This window comes from Haematobia irritans, chromosome 4 (genome assembly GCF_050003625.1).
Source record: "Haematobia irritans isolate KBUSLIRL chromosome 4, ASM5000362v1, whole genome shotgun sequence".
Lineage (NCBI taxonomy): Eukaryota > Metazoa > Arthropoda > Insecta > Diptera > Muscidae > Haematobia > Haematobia irritans.
Window position 1 is genome coordinate 119,416,266 of NC_134400.1, and position 22,377 is coordinate 119,438,642.

Sequence of the window (22,377 nt, forward strand, 5' to 3'; positions counted from 1 at the left end):
GGATTGGGCATCCCCAGTGTTGTAATCTGCCAACTGACAGCTCTATCGTAAAGCCTGACATTTTGGAGGTTATACGTACTCAGAACATTTCGAGAAATAAAGTAAACTTTTAAATTTATGTTAACGTTATCTTAACATTAACATAGCGTTAACAGAGCTATGCTAAGTGCTTAACAGAGAAAAAAATAAAGTTAACTTTAACAAGTATATACGGCCGTAAGTTCGGCCAGGCCGAATCTTATGTACCCTCCACCATGGATTGCATAGAAACTTGTACTAAAGTCTGTCATCCACAATCGAACTACTTGGGTTGCGGTAACCAAAGATTATAAACTTGAGGAAGATAGGAGATTGGCTTGCGTCATACCAAATGTTGCATTTACCATGTTAGTTCAATACGTGTTTGTAATCTTTTAGTTGTTTTTCGTCTTTATTTTTTAAATGAAAAATTTAATTTTCTTAATGAAACAATGTTAAATTTTAGGCAACAACAAAAAAAAAATACATTTTCCCCTTTTTGGAAATTTATTTCGTGCACTTAATTTCTTTTTATTTGCATTTTAATGCTATGTCAATACTTGTCGTATACGCGTTTGGTTCGAGTATTAAACTAATCTGGTAAATGGTTCGATCTCCTCAGTAGCTAATTTCTTATCTTCCTGAATCTATAATCTTTAGCGGTAACACTTGCCTATGGCAAGGTATCTTAAAACTTCTCAACACCGTCTCCTCAATTGTAAGTTAGTCCATACGGGGTATATATTAAACAAAAAAAGGCCGATTAAATACTCGTACGTAAATAATTCAGTTTGACAAAATTTTCTATAGAAATAAAATTTCGACAAAATTTTCTATAGAAATAAAATTTTGGTAGATTATTTTTGGGGATCGGCTATATATAACTATAGACCGATATGGACCAATTATGGCATGGTTGTGAGCGGCCATATACTAGCACAATGTACCAAATTTCACCACCTACCAAATTTCAACCGGGTCGGATGAATTTTGCTCCTCCAATAGCTCCGCAGGTCAAATCTAGGGATCGGTTTAAATGGGGATTATATATAATTGAGACCGGTATGAACCAATTTTTGCATGGTTGTTAGAGACCATATACTAATACCACGTACCAAATTTCAACCGGATCGGGTGAATTTTGCTCTTCCAAGGGGCTCCGGTGGTGAAATCTGGTGATCGGTTTATATGGGGGCTATATATAATTATGGACCGATGTGGACTAATTTTTGCATGGTCATTAGAGACCATATACTAACACCATGTACCAAATTTCAGCCAGATCGGAAGAAATTTGCTTCTCTTAGAGGCTCCGCAAGCAAAATCGGGGGATCGGTTTATATGGGGGCCATATATAATTATGGACCGATGTGGACCAAGTTTTGCATGGTTGTTAGAGACCATATACTAACACCATGTACCAAATTTCAGCCGGATCGGATGAAATTTGCTTCTCTTAGAGGATCCGCAAGCCAAATTTGGGGGTCCGTTTATATGGGGGCTATATATAATTATGGACCGATGTGGACCAAGTTTTGCATGGTCATTAGAGACCATATACTAACACCATGTACCAAATTTCAACCGGATCGGATGAAATTTGCTTCTCTTAGAGGCTCCGCAAGCCAAATTTGGGGGTCCGTTTATATGGGGGCTATACGTAAAAGTGGACCGATATGGCCCATTTGCAATACCATCCGACCTACATCAATAACAACTACTTGTGCCAAGTTTCAAGTCGATAGCTTGTTTCGTTCGCAAGTTAGCGTGATTTCAACAGACGGACGGACGGACATGCTCAGATCGACTCAGAATTTGACCACGACCCAGAATATATATATACTTTATGGGGTCTTAGAACAATATTTCGATGTGTTACAAACGGAATGACAAAGTTAATATACCCCCCATCCTATGGTGGAGGGTATACAAATAAAGTTGTCGTTAACTCGTTTTTAAAGGACTTTGATAGCATATGAAGAAAAAAAGCTGAAAAAGCGAAAATTAAAATTTGCTTCCTGGATGCAAGTACACTAAACCCAAATGTAAAAGAGAATTGTGTCTTAAAAGTATCCTTACTTGTATTCTCCGCTTCTTTGTCTCGGAATCAATATCAAAATTTTTAAAGTAAAGACAAAATCTTTAGAACCGGGCATGCTCTTTTTTCAAATAAACAGTCAAGGATGTCTATTTTTAGAAACACCACACGAGCACATGTTTCGGAGACGAACTATTGTCTAGAAATAGCTTCTCTGAACGGTAGTTAGAATTGACATTCATCGTTATTTTATTTATACTAAAAATGGAAATTTCATGTCCAACTAGACTTCGTAATATTCCACAGTAAAAATTCAGTAGGTTAGGTGGCAGCCCGATGTACCAGGCTCACTTAGACTATTCAGTCCATTGTGATACCACATTGGTGAACTTCTCTCTTATCGCAGAGTGCTGCCCGATTCCATGTTAAGCTCAATGACAAGGGACCTCCTTTTTATAGCCGAGTCCGAACGGCGTTCCACATTACAATGAAACCACTTAGAGAAGTTTTGAAACCCTCAGAAATGTCACCAGCATTACTGAGGTGGGATAATCCACCGCTGAAAAACGTTTTGGTGTTCGGTCGAAGCAGGAATCGAACCCACGACCTTGTGTATGCAAGGCGGGCATGCTAACCATTGCACCACGAACTCATTGGGAATTTTTAACCATTTTGCTGGTAATGGCCGTTACTTCCACTGAGTTAATTTTATTCATCACTAGTTAAATTTAATTAACTGTGAGTAAAATTTTGAACTACTCAATATTATGGAATTTACTTGTAGTTACGACAGTCAATTTTCTGAGTGCATGTACCAAATTTTAGGACACATTGAGTAGAATATAAATCTGAAATAATTTAATCAGGTTCATTGAGTTATTTATAATAAAGAACATCTCAGGAAGTAGTTAGAATGTCATGCCGTGGTGTCATATTAGGTTCATTTCATAAACATTTGAATAGACGTTTTGTTGCATCGTTTTCATTGTTGTTTGTGGCTGAGTGTGCTAAGGCGTTCTGTTATGGTGTCAACAGACCCAAGAAGCGAAGAAGTTTTCCAATTTGTAAAAATTTGATAATAAGAAAATAAAAGTGTAACAAACAACACTGATAAAAATAAAAAGTGAAATTGGAAGAAAAAAAATTGTTTTTTTTTAATTTCTTCATCCTAATGAACTTCCAAGGCACAACTACTAACATAATGCAATGCAAAAGATCCAAAATGGAGTACTTCCGTCCTATAACAAGCCGATGTACAATTCATTGGAGATGATCCTAGTCTGCACTACTACTACTAACTACTTTTTTGGAAGCTGCTATTCATAGTTCTCAAAAGATACAATAGAAACAAATTATATAAAATAATATATAATTTTATAAAATTAGATCTGATTAGATGTGTCTAGGGTGTCAAAAACAAACGGGTTTTTTTAAGTCGGTTTATCCGAAAATTCCATTTGTTTAAAAACTGGGATCCGGATTTTTATTTTGCTCACAACCGTTTAAAACCGAATAATAGAAATTACCAGATATAACATTTTTCGGAACTGTTCAGATCTAAATATATCTTGCAGTAATATCTAACCATATCAAATTAGATTCCCAATTTTTACTCGGGAAATATCGAGAAGTCTGCTGTTTCGGATGTTCACATCCTTATCACATTGCTTTATTTTGAAGCGTGTGTCCTTCATGGTTTTTAAATTAGTATTTTTTTTTCGTCTAAATATAGGTTAACTGTTTGGTATGGTGTAATTTACTTACCTGTTGGTTGGTTTCGTCTTCGTTAGCATTGATCAATTTTGCAGTGCTTCCATTTGCCATATTGAAGCTTTCATTGACAGAATAATTGTGGTGCTTCATCGGTGATGTTGGTATACGCGAAAAATTGTGAAAATCCCGGCTGCCGCCAACGTCCTGACTGTGATAGTCGGAATGTAAATCGTTGAGGGTATTGTTACTACCACTGATGGTGTTAACACCACTTGAACTCATTTGACCCGATGTGGCAGTGGTGCGGCCACTGCCCATTCCAACGCCATCGCCCAATGCTCTCACAACCCCACTACGACCGTCGGATGTAGAGCCCATCATTTCGGTGGTGGTTATATTCGATATATAACTACGGGTTGTTTGTGGTGATGGAGTTATGGGTGGCCTGCTACTACTATGACTATCTGCTCCCGATACAGAACCATCCGCCCGTCGTCTCATATTAATCCAGGACAAACGATGTTCTTGTTTCCGATCCATAGTAGGAGGATTGCTTGAATAGGCATCATGCACCATCATATTGGATGTATTACCCACCACATAGATGCTAGTTGCCGAAGAATCACTACGGACACGCATTTGCTCCCCTGTGTTGGGATGACTGTGAGATGAATGGTGACTCTGTTGTGACGATGACATAGTATCCAATGAAAGAGGAGGAGGAGGCGGTGGAGGTGGAGGCATTGATTCAATATCTGAGAAGGTGTTCCGTGTTGAGTGAAGATTATTACTGTTGTGTCTTCTGGTGGCCACTATGGCTTTCAATTGTTGCAAATGCTCATCAAGTGCTTCATCATTTGTTCTATTCTTAAAAGATGGATTCATTGTGGCTCCTCAATACTCTTGGTACTCAAGCATTGAGACATTAGGTGTTGAAGTTATGGTGAATGGGTATATGGGACAGTTGTGCTACAGCTTTTGTTGTTTACTTGGAGCTGTCTTTTCGAGCTGATGCTGTTAGCTTTTAAGATGTATCTGTAAAGACGGAAAGAAGTAATAAAATCATGAGACCATGGAGGAAAGCCAGCATCGATTAACTATTGAATTTATGCTAATGTTGGGTGTTTCATCTTTTACAGAATTATTGCGATTTGATAATGCCAATGGCGATACTACGCAAAAAACAGAAAGTAAAATGTTTTTAATAATTAAAAAAACATGAAACATGGACAATACGGAAGTAGTTTGGTGATTGGAGTCACGATATTCATTGCTTCTTTGAAATATGAACACATGGAATACCTTGGTAAGGTGGTCATCCCAGGTGACGGGAAACAAAATTATATAAAGCTGTGTTGGATTTCCCATACATAAAATATAACCCTAAGGGAGTATTCCAATAGACAAGTGCAACGGAAAAAATGTATTGTAGCAGTCGGAACTTTACACTGGTAGAAAAAATCTTCGTAGTATTACCGAACGGGCTTCGACGATTACTTTTCGTTAATATAATGAAATTTTTCATAATAAGAATGAAACTGATCTTTAATACAATGAAGTCGATCATAAAACGAACATTTTAAGTTTTCGTTTTTCGTTATATTAATGAAACCTAACGTATTATTGCATTATTTTTTGTTAAGATCTTTTAAATATAATTTAAATACAGTAGAAAATAATATTTATTGATGAATTAAACAATTTAATATTACTTCAGTCAGAAGTGGGCTATTTATACCCTTCACCACTACTGTGGTACAGGGTATAATAAGTTTGTGCATTTGTATGTAACGCCAAGAAGGAGTAATCATAGACTAACCTTTTAGTATACGGATCGGCTTAGAATTAAATTCTGAGTCGATTTAGCGATGTCCGTCTGTCTGTCTGTCTGTTGATGTATTTTTGTGTGCAAAGTACAGCTCGCAGTTTTAGTCCGATTGTCCTAAAATTTGGTATAGGGTCCTGTTTCGGCTCAAAGACGATCCCTATTTATTTCGGAAAAAATCGGTTCAGATTTAGATATAGCTGCCATATATATTTTTCACCGATCTGGTCATAATTGGCGTGTATATCAACCGATCTTCCTCAAATTCCGTACATCCGAATATTTTATGGGTCTCGAAAAACTTGCAAAATATCAGCCAAATCGGTTCAGATTTGGATATATCTCCCATATATAGCTTTCGCCCGATTTACACTCATATGACCACAGATGCCAATTTTTTGCTCCGATTTAGTTGAAATTTTGCACAGGGAGTAGAATTAGCATTGAAGCTATGCGTGCCAAATTTGATTGAAATCGGTTCAGATTTAGATATAGCTCCCATATAAATGTTTTTCTGATTTCGACAAAAATGGTCAAAATACCAACAATTTCCTTGTAAAATCGCCACTGCTTAGTCGAACAGTTGTAAAAATGACTCTAATTTTCCTAAACTTCTAATACATATAAAGGGTGATTTGTTAAGAGCTTGATAACTTTTTTTTTTTAAAAAAACGCATAAAATTTGCAAAATCTCATCGGTTCTTTATTTGAAACGTTAGATTGGTCCATGACATTTACTTTTTGAAGATAATTTCATTTAAATGTTGACCGCGGCTGCGTCTTAGGTGGTCCATTCGGAAAGTCCAATTTTGGGCAACTTTTTCGAGCATTTCGGCCGGAATAGCCCGAATTTCTTCGGAAATGTTGTCTTCCAAAGCTGGAATAGTTGCTGGCTTATTTCTGTAGACTTTAGACTTGACGTAGCCCCACAAAAAATAGTCTAAAGGCGTCAAATCGCATGATCTTGGTGGCCAACTTACCGGTCCATTTCTTGAGATGAATTGTTCTCCGAAGTTTTCCCTCAAAATGGCCATAGAATCGCGAGCTGTGTGGCATGTAGCGCCATCTTGTTGAAACCACATGTCAACCAAGTTCAGTTCTTCCATTTTTGGCAACAAAAAGTTTGTTAGCATCGAACGATAGCGATCGCCATTCACCGTAACGTTGCGTCCAACAGCATCTTTGAAAAAATACGGTCCAATGATTCCACCAGCGTACAAACCACACCAAACAGTGCATTTTTCGGGATGCATGGGCAGTTCTTGAACGGCTTCTGGTTGCTCTTCACTCCAAATGCGGCAATTTTGCTTATTTACGTAGCCATTCAACCAGAAATGAGCCTCATCGCTGAACAAAATTTGTCGATAAAAAAGCGGATTTTCTGCCACTGATTTTGGTAATAAAATTCAATGATTTGCAAGCGTTGCTCGTTAGTAGTCTATTCATGATGAAATGTCAAAGCATACTGAGCATCTTTCTCTTTGACACCATGTCTGAAATCCCACGTGATCTGTCAAATACTAATGCATGAAAATCCTAACCTCAAAAGAATCACCCTTTATATCGAGCGATAAATCATAAATAAACTTTTGCGAAGTTTCCTTAAAATTGCTTCAGATTTAAATGTTTCCCATATTTTGTTACTAACATTGTGTTCCACCCTAGTGCATTAGCCGACTTAAATTTTGAGTCTATAGATTTTGTAGAAGTCTATCTAATTCGGTCCAGATCGAGTGATATTTAAATGTATGTATTTGGGACAAACCTTTATATATAGCCCCCAACACATTTGACGGATGTGATATGGTATCGAAAATTTAGATCTACAAAGTGGTGCAAGGTATAATACAGTCGGCCCCGCCCGACTTTAGACTTTCCTTACTTGTTTCTATTTAATTTTGACAAATTTTTATCATACATACAACGTAGGAATTAATCGTGTTAACCAAACTTTTTCTACCAGTGTACAAAATATAACTTTGAGCTATTCAATCAAATATAATTTTACACTCTAAATGGGCAAGAATGGTCTAGGGGGTCATGGACCAGAAGGGACCCTATATGTCAGTAAGGACCACAGCGAGCCTGTAGGGACTCCAAAGTTAGGTGTTCGAGATGTCGGTTCAGTAAGATCCCTGGTAAGTCAATAAGGGCTCCGATAAGGTTCAAAATATATAAACATATGAGTCAGTAGGGACCCCATTGAACCAGACAAGGTTTAAAAATTCCAGACATTAGGATCGTAGAAACAGCAATCGGCTGAATATAGCAGGATCAAATGTATAATAATGCAGCTGAAAATTTAGAAAGCAACAAAACTTACCCCAGAAACTCTATTGTTAAAATTAAGTATAGTTTCTTTGATGGCAGCAATCGATTCAATTAAAGAAATCAATGTATACACCGAATTACAATTTCTACACAAAACATTAAGTGGATTAAATAATTCATAGTTATGTCCACAAAATTCTGTCTTTAAGAGTACAAAGTTTCTACTTATACGATTTGGAACATTATAGCAAATTCTCGAGGTCAAGTATCTCCATCAATAATTTTACTGAGAAATACAATTCCTTTGCATAAACCTTCTATGCTCAAGAGTTGGAAGATCAAAATTTTATTTCTATAGAAAATTTTTTCAAAATTTTATGTCTATAGAAAATTTTGTCAAAATTTTATGCCTATAGAAAATTTTGTCAAATTTTATGTCTATAGAAAATTTTGCCAAAATTTTATGTCTATAGAAAATTTTGTCAAAATTTTATGTCTATAAAAAATTTTGTCAAAATTTTAGGTCTAAAAAAATTTCTAAAAATTTTATTTCTATAAAAAAGTTTCTCAAATTTTTATTTCTATAGAAAATTTTGTTGAATTTTTATTGCTATAGAAAATTTTGTCAAAATTTTATGTCTATAGAAAATTTTGTCAAAATTTTATGTCTATAAAAAAGTTTCTCAAAATTTTATTTCTATGAAAAATTGTCTCAAAATTTTATTTCTATAAAAAATTTCTCAAAATTTTATATCTATAAAAAAATTTCTCAAAATTTTATTTCTATAAAAAAATTTCTCAAATTTTCTCAAAATTTTATCTCTATAGAAAATTTTGTCAAAATTCTTTTTTAAAGAGGATTTTATCAAAATTTTATTTCTATAAAAAATTTTGTCAAAACTTTATTATTGTTGTTTTTGATCTCAGCTTAAAACCATGCATTGTCTAAACTACAATGTAGCTTAACCAACAGAGGAAAAGTATGCTTGTCAAATTTATTTGGGCAAAGCCCTATAGACTGCAAGATGGTTGGATGTACAGCTGTTTCGGAATTACCACATTCCTCATCAGCATCCTCTAGTTGCAGCAAAACTATCAACCAATTATCAGAATAAATATTTTGTCAAAATTTCATTTCTATAAAAAATTTTGTCAAAATTTTATTTCTGTAAAAAATTTTGTCAAAATTTTATTTCCATAGAAAATTTTGTCAAAATTTTATTTCTATAGGAGATTTTGTAAAAATTTTATTTCTATAGAAAATTTTGTCAAAATTTTGTTTCTATAGAAAATGTTGTCAAAATTTTTTTTTTCTATAAAAAATGTTCATAACATTTCATTTCTATAGAAAATTTCCTCAAAATTTTAGTTCTGAAGAAAATTATGTCAAAATTTTATTGCTATATTTTATATCTATAGAAAATTTTGTCAAAATTTTATTTCCATGGAAGATTTTGTCAAAACTTTATTTCGATAGACATTTTTGTCAAAATGTTATTTCTATAGAAAATTTTGTCAAAATTTTATTTCTATATAAAATTTTGTCAAAATTTTATTACTATAGAAAATTTTGTCAAAATTTTATTTCTATAAAAACTTTTGTCAAAATTTTATTTCTATAGAAAATTTCCTCAAAGTTTTATTTCTGAAGAAAATTTTGTTAAAATTTTATTTCTGAAGAAAATTTTGCTAAAATTTTATTTCTATAGAAAATTTTTCAAAATTTTATTTCTATAGAAGACTTTGTCAAAATTTTTTTTCTATAGACAATTTTGTCAAAATTTTATTTCTATAGAAAATTTTGTAAAAATTTTATTTCTAAGAAAATTTTGTAAAAATTTTATTTCTATAGAAAATTTTGTAAAAATTTTATTTCTATAGAAAATTTTATCAAAATTTTATTTCTATAGAAAGTTTTGTCAAAATTTTATTTCTAAAGAAAATTTTGTCAAATATTTATTTCTATAGAAAATTTTGTCAATATTTTATGTCTATAGAAAATTTTGTCAAAAATTTTATTACTACAGAAAATTTTGTCAAAATTTTATTTCTATAAAAAATTTTCTCAAAATTTTATTTCTATAAAAAATTTTCTCAACATTTTATTTCTATAGAAAATTTCCTCAAAAAATTTATTTTTAAAGAAAATTTTGTCAAATTTTTATTTCTATAAAAAATTTTTTCAAAATTTTATTTCTATAGAAAATTTTGTAAAAATTTTATTTCTATAGAAAATTTTGTAAAAATTTTATTTCTATAGAAAATTTTGTCAAAATTTTATTTCTATAAAAAATTTTGTCAAAATTGTATTTCTATAAAAAATTTTGTCAAAATTTTATTTCTATAGAAAATTTTGTAAAAAAATCTACAATTTTTGGTAGAATTCTACCTACTGTGGAAACCGTGAACCGGAATCGCTACACACTTTGGAGGCCATGCCGGAAATATATATAGAAAATTTTGTCAAAATTTTATGTCTATAGAAAATTTTGTCAAAATTTTATGTCTATAAAAAAGTTTCTCAAAATTTTATTTCTATGAAAAATTGTCTCAAAATTTTATTTCTATAAAAAATTTCTCAAAATTTTATATCTATAAAAAAATTTCTCAAAATTTTATTTCTATAAAAAAATTTCTCAAATTTTCTCAAAATTTTATCTTTATAGAAAATTTTGTCAAAATTCTTTTTTAAAGAAGATTTTATCAAAATTTTATTTCTATAAAAAATTTGGTCAAAACTTTATTATTGTTGTTTTTGATCTCAGCTTAAAACCATGCATTGTCTAAACTACAATGTAGCTTAACCAACAGAGGAAAAGTATGCTTGTCAAATTTATTTGGGCAAAGCCCTATAGACTGCAAGATGGTTGGATGTACAGCTGTTTCGGAATTACCACATTCCTCATCAGCATCCTCTACTTGCAGCAAAACTATCAACCAATTATCAGAATAAATATTTTGTCAAAATTTCATTTCTATAAAAAATTTTGTCAAAATTTTATTTCTGTAAAAAATTTTGTCAAAATTTTATTTCCATAGAAAATTTTGTCAAAATTTTATTTCTATAGGAGATTTTGTAAAAATTTTATTTCTATAGAAAATTTTGTCAAAATTTTGTTTCTATAGAAAATGTTGTCAAAATTTTTTTTTCTATAAAAAATGTTCATAACATTTCATTTCTAAGAAAATTTCCTCAAAATTTTAGTTCTGAAGGAAATTATGTCAAAATTTTATTACTATATTTTATATCTATAGAAAATTTTGTCAAAATTTTATTTCCATGGAAGATTTTGTCAAAATTTTATTTCGATAGACATTTTTGTCAAAATGTTATTTCTATAGAAAATTTTGTCAAAATTTTATTTCTATATAAAATTTTGTCAAAATTTTATTACTATAGAAAATTTTGTCAAAATTTTATTTCTATAAAAACTTTTGTCAAAATTTTATTTCTATAGAAAATTTCCTCAAAGTTTTATTTCTGAAGAAAATTTTGTTAAAATTTTATTTCTGAAGAAAATTTTGCTAAAATTTTATTTCTATAGAAAATTTTTCAAAATTTTATTTCTATAGAAGACTTTGTCAAAATTTTTTTTCTATAGACAATTTTGTAAAAATTTTATTTCTAAGAAAATTTTGTAAAAATTTTATTTCTATAGAAAATTTTGTAAAAATTTTATTTCTATAGAAAATTTTGTCAAAATTTTATTTCTATAGAAAGTTTTGTCAAAATTTTATTTCTAAAGAAAATTTTGTCAAATATTTATTTCTATAGAAAATTTTGTCAATATTTTATGTCTATAGAAAATTTTGTCAAAAATGTTATTACTACAGAAAATTTTGTCAAAATTTTATTTCTATAAAAAATTTTCTCAAAATTTTATTTCTATAAAAAATTTTCTCAACATTTTATTTCTATAGAAAATTTCCTCAAAAAATTTATTTTTAAAGAAAATTTTGTCAAATTTTTATTTCTATAAAAAATTTTTTCAAAATTTTATTTCTATAGAAAATTTTGTAAAAATTATATTTCTATAGAAAATTTTGTAAAAATTTTATTTCTATAGAAAATTTTGTCAAAATTTTATTTCTATAAAAAATTTTGTCAAAATTGTATTTCTATAAAAAATTTTGTCAAAATTTTATTTCTATAGAAAATTTTGTAAAAAAATCTACAATTTTTGGTAGAATTCTACCTACTGTGGAAACCGTGAACCGGAATCGCTACACACTTTGGAGGCCATGCCGGAAATTGACAATTTTAACAAATAAATAATTCTAAAGTGTCCTAGAATCTAGTTTTTATTAGCCCAATATGTGTTTCAGTGTTATATATAATGGTACCGAACAAAAATTAAAATCACCAAAAGTGCAACACTTTCGATTCCATGTCTACTGCACTTTTCCAGTGTACATTCTGTCAGTTCAAAAATGGTTATTGCATTCCATGAAAATATGTTGTGTGCCTTTACTCTTAGACGCCGTCCACGCCAAAAGATAATTCTATTATTGTTTGTTTTGTTTGAAATTTAAGCACATAATTGTTTAAATATGTATATGGTTGGACGTGCTTATTTCGAATATGAAAGTACCAAACGAAGAGCGTATGCATAACATCTTACTATGGCGTCGTAAGTAAAATTTTTATGTAATCAGAAAATTCAAACATAGTAGTGAGCCTCAAATGTTAATTTTTTCAAAAATTACAATGTTCTGTCAATGGATTATGATCATGTGTATGTGGACTTTCTACATCCAGAGATCATTTCATAGATTCCCGTTTCCAAAAAATTTTGTGTGATTTTTTAGCAAACGGTGATTTTACCAATCATATGGGTTTTTCTCATATCGCATAAATATTTTTTGTATTCGTATATAATTCGTTTTCCCACCTATAGGTGGCGCTGAATCGAATATTCAAATTTACATATATCCCCTCCACATCAAAATAGTACATCCCACAGTCCATGGTGTATAATGTAAAATACCAACTTAGAGATTGCCAATTCCAAAACTCACCAATATCTTCAGCACTCGGAAATTCTTACGAAAATAACTTTCAACACAAAGGTGATTACCATAAACATTAATTTAAAATTAACTTGGGGCGATGCCATTGCGAGAATTGAATGAATCACCCTTTATATTCACAATCTTCCAATTCATTTAAAACTCTCATGTGTTGAAGGCCAATAAACTTTCGTATTTATTGTGATAAATATTCCATTAATCAGCTTCAGCTTCTTGGAATATGCTCTAACAACCTAACTTTACGTGGTATAAAAATTAATTTTCAAAAAAATTTGCATATTTTATGAAATATTTGTCAATGGAGCCTACTGCAGCAGGCATTAGTGAGTGTTTGATCCCATTTTGGTTAATTAATTAAACTAATGATTAATTGAGTTCATAGTGTAGGTACGAGGGGGGTATTAAAATTATTAGATTCTTTTCTTTTATGCTATGCTATGCTATGCTATGCTTAACTGTTACATAGTTTTTAAGATTGTTTCGATCGCATTTAACCCTTTAAAACAGTAATCCACACACGCATAGAAAAACAAGTTAGGAAAGTCTAAAGTCGGGCGGTGCCGACTCTATTTTACCCCGCACCACTTTGTAGAGCCACATATAAAGATTTCTGTTCCCCTATACATGCATTTAAATCTGACTCGACCTGGACAAAATTTGTTAGACTTCCAAAAATTGTAGACTTAAAATTTCAGTCTACTCCCCTGGGGTGGAACACAATGTTAGTAAAAAACAAGTATATACGGCCGTAAGTTCAGCCAGGCCGAAGCTTATGTACCCTCCACCATGGATTGCGTAGAAACTTCTACTGAAGACTGTCATCCACAATCGAATTACTTGGCTTGCGGTAACACTTGCCAATGGCAAGGTATCTTAAAACTTCCTAACACCGTCTTCTAAATTGCAAGGTAGTCCATACGTGGTATATATTAAACTAAGTGGTATATATTAAATTAAGTTTGACAATTTTCTATAGAAATAAAATTTTGGCAAAAGTTTCTATAGAAATAAAATTTTGACAACATTTTCTATAGAAGTAAAATTTGGACAAAATTTTCAATAGAATTTAAATTTTGACAACATTCTCTATAGATTTAAAATTTTGACAAAAATTTTCTATAGAAATAAAATTTTGCCAAAATTTTCTATAGAAATAAAATTTGACAAAATTTTCTATAGGAATAAAATTTTGACAAAATTTTCTATAGAAATAAAATTTTGACAAAATTTTCTATAGAAATAAAATTTTGGTACATTATTTTTGGCTGGAGTGGCAACCATGACTGTGAACCAATATGGACCAATTTTTGTGTGATTGGGGATCGGCTATATATAACTATAGACCGATATGGTTCACTTTTGACATGGTTATTAGCGACCATATACTAACACCACGTTCCAAATTTCAACCGGATCGGATGAATTTTGCTCCTCCAAGAGGCTCCGGAGATCAAATATGGGGAACGGTTTTATAGCCCCCATATATAATTATGGACCGATATGGACCAATTTTTGCATGGTTGTTAAAAACATATACCAACACCATGTACCAAATTTCAACAGGATCGGATGAATTTTGCTCCTCTAAGAGGCTTCGAAGGTCAAATCTGGGGATCGGTTTATATGGGGGCTATATATAATTATGGACCGATATGGACCAATTTTTTCATGGTTGTTAGAGATGATATACTAATACAATGTATCAAATTTCAGCCTGATCGGATGAAATTTGCTTCTCTTAGAGGATTCGAAAGTCAAATCTGGGGATCGGTTTATATGGGGGCTATATATAATTATAGACCGATATGGACCACTTTTAACATGGTTGTTAAAGAACATATACCAACACCATGTACCAAATTTCAACCGGATCGGATGAATTTTGCTCCTGAAAAGGCCCCGGAAGTCAAATCTGTATATAATTATGGACTGATATGAACCAATTTTTGCATGGGTGTTTGAGGCCATATATTAACACCACGTACCAAATTTCAACTTAATCAAATGAATTTTGGTCTTCCAAGAGGCTCCGGAGGTCAAACCTGGAGATCGGTTTATATGGGGGCTAAATATAACTATGGACCGATGTGGACGAATTTTTGCATGGTAATTAGATACTAAAGGGTGATACGGTCAAAATTTGGTCAATATAAACTTGACGTATTTCTTTCAATTTTGCATTTAAAAAAACCTGAACAACCCTCATTTTGAAGGTGTGTGTGTGTAGAATGTTGCTCCTATTTTGATTTTGGAATTCACTCTTCAGTTGTCAAAATGCCGTCCAAGCAAGAAGAGCAGCGTATCAAAATTTTGCTCGCGCATCGCGAAAATCCGAGCTACTCGCACGCAAAGCTGGCAAAATCGCTAAAAGTTGCCAAATCAACCGTTACAAATGTAATTAAAGTGTTTGGGGAACGTTTGTCGACAGCCAGGAAGTCTGTATCGGGGGGAAATCGAAAACCGGAAGCCGCTGAGACGACAAAGAGAGTTGCCGGTAGTTTCAAGCGAAACCCTAACCTCTCTCTCCGAGATGCCGCAAATAAGCTGGGTGTATCGTCTACAACCGAGCATCGAGCCAAAAAACGAGCCGGACTATCGACCGGAAGGTAGTGACTCCAAATCGCGATGATAAACAAAATACGATGGCCAAAGCGCGATCCCCGACGATGCTGACGAAGTTTGACTGCGTGGTAATGGACGACGAAACCTACGTCAAAGCCGACTACAAGCAGCTTCCGGGACGGGAGTTTTATACGGCAAAAGGAAGGGGAAAGGTAGCAGATATTTTCAAGCACATAAAACTGTCAAAGTTCGCAAAGAAATATCTGGGTTGGCAAGCCATCTGTACCTGTGGCTTGAAAAGCAGCATTTTCATAGGTTCCGGGACTGTCAACCAAGAAATTTACGTGAAAGAGTGTTTGAAACGTCTGCTGCCTTTCCTGAAGAAACACGGTTGTTCCTAAAGAAGACCAAAAAACTGCTAAGGACGAGCAGCAGTTCAAGGCAAACTGGCTTTCTGCGGCGAAGAAGGTGGACAAGGTGGCTGTACAAAATCTGATGGCAGGTGTCAAGCGTGAGGCCCGGCAATTCGGATTTGGAAAAGCTGAATTTTATACTAATTTAACTTGAAAAAGAAATTTAATTTGATTTTTTAAATAAACGATTTCACCGATTTACACGCGTTTTCCCTTGACCAAATTTTGACCGTATCACCCTTTATGGTGGAGGGTATAAAAATAATTATGTCTTAAAGAATTGCGACATTAGTGTAAAGACAACATCTTTGGATCAGGGCTTGTGTTTTTCAGCGTAGTTACGTACCCATTGATCCAAAAATTAGCTTCGTCGCTGAGGCTTCATACCTGATAATGTTTCGACTTAAACATTTTTGGGGGAGCCTCGTTAATGTGCCAGACGGATGAATGCAAACACATTCATCCACATCAAAATATGTCTCGCAAGTAGAGCACCAACCTGTTGCTCTCGTTCGATTCTCTCGGTGTTGCCAATACCAGAGCCATTACTGGGTATTTTTCCCAAATTGGGTATATTTTTCGCCTGATGAATTTATTCCCAAACGAGTACAGAGACCGTCTGTCCTAGTATTCCCCACAGGGACCTTCCGGCCTACTGTTTCCCATAGAGGTCTTCAAAGCTACTATTCCACCACAGAGACCTTCAGACATACTGTTCTCTACGAAGACCTTGAGGCCTGATGTTCTCCACAGAGACCTTGTAACGATCCACTATGATTATAACCTTCGGGCCGACTGTTCCTCACAGAGACTTTCAGACCTACACCCAGAGAAGGAATATGATCACCTCAAACATGTTTTAAGAGCAAAATGTTATTTTTGGGTGGTGACCATGTAACATGGTTTTCGTAACCATGTTATTTTCTCGGAAATCATGTATCTGATTTCGGCAAGCAGGTTATATTTGACGATAAAATAACATTTTACTGACAAACATGTTACATGGTCACCATACAAAAATAACATTTTGTTCTTGAAACATGTTTGAGGTGATCATATTCCTTCTCTGCGTGTACTGTTCCACCACAAGAAACCTTCTGACCTACATTTCCCCACTTGACAATCTAGACAACCAACTGTATCAACACTAACAATCGTCTGAAAACCAAAGATCTCAGCAGCACTTCCCGATCACTTCCAAATCGACGAATAAACAAGTTCCCGTTCAAATACAAATCGACGAATACACAACTTCCAAATCGTCTACGAACCGAACTACTCGGCAACAAAAAATAATGTACGTTTCAACGAATGCAATAGTCTTCGGTCATCGATGAGTCAGAAACCGTCCATCATTGACAAACCGAAGTCCTCTACATCTGCCGATCATGAACGAACCGAATTTTTCCATCGACTACCGATTATCAACGAATCTAATTTCTCATCAATTACCGAATCACTATGAACCGACGTTCGCATCCACCATCGATTATCAACGAACCGAATTTTCAGCGAGGACTGATATTCGAGGAACCGCTAATAAATTTGTAAATTTACTGGGTCCGGATACCCTGGAGGTGACTGAGCTTACCTCAGCCGACGAGAAAACCACTTTACAAATGGGGATCGGGGGATGGGGATGGGGAATTTCCAGAAATTTGGGGATTTTTATGGCAAAATCCCCAAATTTCCGCAAAACAATCGTTTTCGTCGTGTATGGTATAAACCGTGAAGATCTGCTAATAGAGGTAACAGATTTTTCTATTAGTGTACCCGATTTTGTTTACAAAAAATATTAATTTTTGAGTCTTTTTTGTGCGTGCAGGCATTTACGTACATTTCTATTTGGTTAATGATGCAAACTGCAAGAATGTGACACCAAACATTAAAACAGAAAATAAACAGATATGAATATGATATGATAAGACTGTTTATTGTTTACCCACAGTCTCATATCCAGTTCAGGGAAAAAATATATACAATTTAAAACATGTATATAAAATGATATTTTTCTTCGTTGACAATGTGAGATAATTATTCTCTTCTGCCAAATAGCAAAAAAAAAAACAGAACATATATCAAGTGATTCCAAGTGCCAATTTACATGATATTTCGAAAATTTATCAAATATTTGATATAAGGCATATTGTAGTTTTCTGTTACGAGGAACGACAGAACGTTCTTCAAAATTTAACTTTAACAGAGTAATTGTAACAGGTTAACAGAGCTATATTAACGGTTACCAGAGCTCTATTAAGTAAGAAATGGCACATTTGAATTTAAGATTAAAACCTAAAGAATGCCGTCGTATACAATTGAAAAATCTAAACTTCGTCGATTTACTTGGAATTTATAGGAAACGTTGGGTAGCTTATGAAATGAGTATAGGGTGCTTAGTTTTCTGGTATGTTGATGAATAAAATTCACAAGAAATGTGGAAAATGGTCCAACGACTTGAATTCAGAAAATAATTAAAACAAGTACACGGATGAAAAAGGCTGTTTTTCATATGTTTGGCTATAAACATTATAATTTTTAAACACAATATTTTTGAGTGCAAGCATATAATGTTCATAAACTAGCATAACATGTTTGGGACATATATGTTAATATGTTAGAACATATTATGTTTGGGACATAAAATGTTTGTAAATATAATATGCTTGGATGCAAACATATATTAATTTAGAAATAGCCTATACACATATATGTGTTTAGTAGCTTGGAGCGCTATTTAACAGGGAGCGATATTGAATTAAGTTGGTGGTTGTTTCTTGTTATTACAAAATTAACATTTTATTTTCCTTGGGCAATTGATCAGCTACTTCTTTGATCCTTACAAACTGTGTGGTCCGCTGTTCGAATCCCCGTCCGGCAAAAGGTAAAATTAAAATAAAAAAATCATACAATTGAATAATTTCTTCTACAATGTTTGTATTACAGAAAAATGTGCTAAGAACTAAAAAATCTCGTGGAAGTGAGAAAGATGTGGGGGAATATACAATTGGGCAGAAACAAAATTTTGAGCATCCAGGTCGAAAACCTATGTTGTTAGCACCTATATTACCTGTTTATTTTCATAATTCATTATGATTGTAAATATATAAATAAATAAACAAAATTTTGTGCACAATATTGTTTGGGAGAATTTTTTTTAAGCATATAATATTTTTGGGTGCAAAATGCTTCCAAACATATTATATGTTCACATAATAACATATTGTTTTTTGGAAGACAACATTATTGAATTTGGATGCAAAAATACAAAATGTTTGGAACTTAGACTACCCAAACATATATTGTTTAGACCAATATGCTTTCAAACATATTATATATTGGAAGGGATCAAACATATAAATGTTTGGGCAATACCCAAAAATGTATATGCTTGAAGCAAAATATGTTTGGGAGTATATGTTACAGAAGCGATTTTTTGTGAGCGTGTAGCAGGACCCACGACCTTGTGTATGCAAGGCGGGCATGCTAACCATTGCACCACGGTGGCTCCAAAATCAATTAAGATTTATATGATATGTTTTTCTCAGAAGTAGTCGAAAGAGGTCGTAAAGTCGACTTTGGATAACAACCCCTACTACTAAATAATAGACTTTTAAACATATGGAAACTGGTTTCTTTATAAATATGTCCAATATAGCGTTACGCTTGAATTAAAACAACCACAGCATTAAATAATAAGCACAACTGTTTAAACAGCTTCACTTATTCATCAAAATACAAGTATTTCATCAACACTTTCTCTGTTCTAAACATCTTAAAATTAAATTTTGTTAATAATTAAAAATATATATATATGTAGATAAATTTTTCCCCAACTAAATGGAAGAAAATTTCAATATTTATTTAAAAATGAAAAACAAATGTTTTTGTTGATGTTGAACATACGTATGTCTCAACCGTCTGGCATTTAATATGGCGCAAAAGCGATACACCGGATATTTATTTGTCATGCATCCCAACTACGTAAAATTTTCAAGGTATATAATACGTGATGGCATCAAAGCTAAACTTTGAAAAAAAAAACTAATAACAATGATCATAATTTATTCCTACAACCCGTATGGAACTTCTGTTCTATGGATAACATTGACGAAGAAAATAAGTCGAACACCCTCTTTAATAGAATGTGTAAAAATATAAACAAAGTCTGGAAAGTTGATTCAAAAGAGTTAAATGGAGCACTTTAGTGTAATAATCAACCAGGTGTAACACACCTGACATAGCCAATTCAGTGTCAGCTGTAAAAAGAAATGAAAAAAGTTTGCATACGAATTGAAACTTACATGTGAGTAAAGAGAAATGTACACCGAAAAAAAGTAAACTGTTTTATAGGAAGAATGAACTATCTCGCACGAAAATTGAACTAAATTTTACTCCACATTTTGAGATTTCCACAAAGCGTTGTTAAAACCAGGAAATTTTAATGCCCTGTTGTACTTTTTAACTGCAGTTCACGAAATTACATCATCTCATAGAACAAAAAATTAACTAAAAGTAAAGAAGAAAATCATTGGCGCCAAATCGTTACCATTTTAACCATACAGTAGTTCATTCTTACTATTTTTGGGAATCGTACGAAAATCTTCTTTTGCTTTAGTTCATATTGAACTTATGTGTACGGTCATTGAACTTTATACTCACGTTTAGTTCATAAAATTTTTGAGACATACTTAAAAAAAGTAAGATTTCATTATGCTGTGGAAAATTTCGATAAAAATAATAAAAGCAAATAATTTGTTTCCAAAAAAGATAAGTTAAATTTAGCGTTAGTTTAACTACGGAAATTTTTTTCTGTGTAGAAGATCTTTACAGCAGATTATGAACCTCGGGACCCTAAGAGGAGAAATTTTGCCTTGAGCACAAAAATTTCTTGAGTTTAAAATATGTTTGTTTAGCTTGATGTAGAAGTACGGTTGCCACTCGTGTCAAAAATAATCACCAATATTAAAAAAAAAATTACCAAAAATCTATCCAATAAAAAAATCGTATTTTGAAGTTTTTGATCAAAATTGTGTGGTTAGTATGAAATAAATGTTTTATTATTTTATTTAGTTATTTCAGCTACCACTTCTACAAAAAGGTAGGACATACTCACAATGGAATTTGAAAGCAGGACCCAACACAAAAATTAACAATTTAAAAACATTGAATTTATAGACATTTTTGTCAAAATTTTGTTTCTAAGGATTTTTTTTTTCAAAATTTTATTTCTTTAGAATTTTATTTCCATAGAAAATTTTCTATTTCTATTGAAAATTTTGTCAAAATTTTAATTCCATAGAAAATTTTGTAAAAATTTTATTTCTATAGAAAATTTTGTCAAAATTTTAATTCCATAGAAAATTTTGTCAAAATTTTATTTCTATAGAAAATTTGGTCAAAATTTTATTTCGATAGAAACATTTGTCAAAATTTTAATTCCATAGAAAATTTTGTCAAAATTTTATTTCTATAGAAAATTCTGTCAAAATTTTAATTCCATAGAAAATTTTGTCAAAATTTTACTTCTATAGAAAATTTTGTCAAAATTTTATTTCCTTAGAAGATTTTGTCAAAAATTTATTTCTATAGAAAATTTTGTCAAAATTGTATTTCTATAGAAAGTTTTGTCAAAATATTATTTCTATAGAAAATTTTGTGAAAATTTTATTTCTTAAAAAAATGTTATCAACATTTTATTTCTTTTAAAAATTTTTTTCAAAATTTTATTTCTTTTGAAAAATTTTGTCAAAATATTATTTCTATAGAAATTGTATTACTGTTTCTTGGTGTTTTATTCGATCTTTTTCTTTTTAATAAAAGTCAATAGTTTTTCAAGCTTAAGATCTTCGTTTCCTTTATTTTTTATTTTTAATCCATTATTCCTGATATTTCGCAATTTTCACTGAATTGCTTCTTCAGAGGGGTTATTTGAAGCAATTCAGTGAAAATTGCGAAATATCAGGAATAATGGATTAAAAATAAAAAATAAAGGAAACGAAGATCTTAAGCTTGAAAAACTATTGACTTTTATTAAATTGTATTACTATAGAAAATTTAGTCAAAAATTTATTTCTATAGAAAATTTAGTCAAAAATTTATTTCTATAGAAAATTTTGTCAAAATTTTATTTCTTTAAAAAAAATCAAAATTTTATTTCTTTTGAAAAAATTTTGTCAAAATATTTATTTCTATAGAAAATTTTGTCAACATTCCATTGTTATAAAAAAATTTTTCAAAATTTTATTTCTATAGAAAATTTTGTCAAAATTTTATTTTTACAAAAAATGTTGTCAAAATAATATTTCTATAGAAAATTTTGTCAAAATTTTATTTCTTACAAAAATGTTGTTAATATTTTATTTATTTTAAAATTTTTTTTCAAAATTGTATTTCTTTTGAAAAAATTTGTCAAAATATTATTTCTATAGAAATTGTATTACTATAGAAAATTTAGTCAAAAATTTATTTCTACAGAAAATTTTGTCAAAATTTTGTTTCTACAGAAA

General features: G+C 31.6%; 1 protein-coding gene across 3 annotated transcripts in view; it reads right to left on the bottom strand.

The window, feature by feature from the left end:
• The window catches only part of blot (solute carrier family member bloated tubules), a 228,339-nt gene that overhangs the window by 147,130 nt on the left and 58,832 nt on the right, over positions 1-22,377 (bottom strand). For all 3 annotated transcript variants that reach the window (XM_075303413.1, XM_075303415.1, XM_075303414.1), the window contains exon 2: positions 3,821-4,804. In XM_075303413.1, coding sequence (XP_075159528.1) covers positions 3,821-4,654 — 834 coding nt within the window. In that variant the 5' untranslated portion in view covers positions 4,655-4,804. The remainder of the gene's footprint in view (positions 1-3,820; positions 4,805-22,377) is intronic.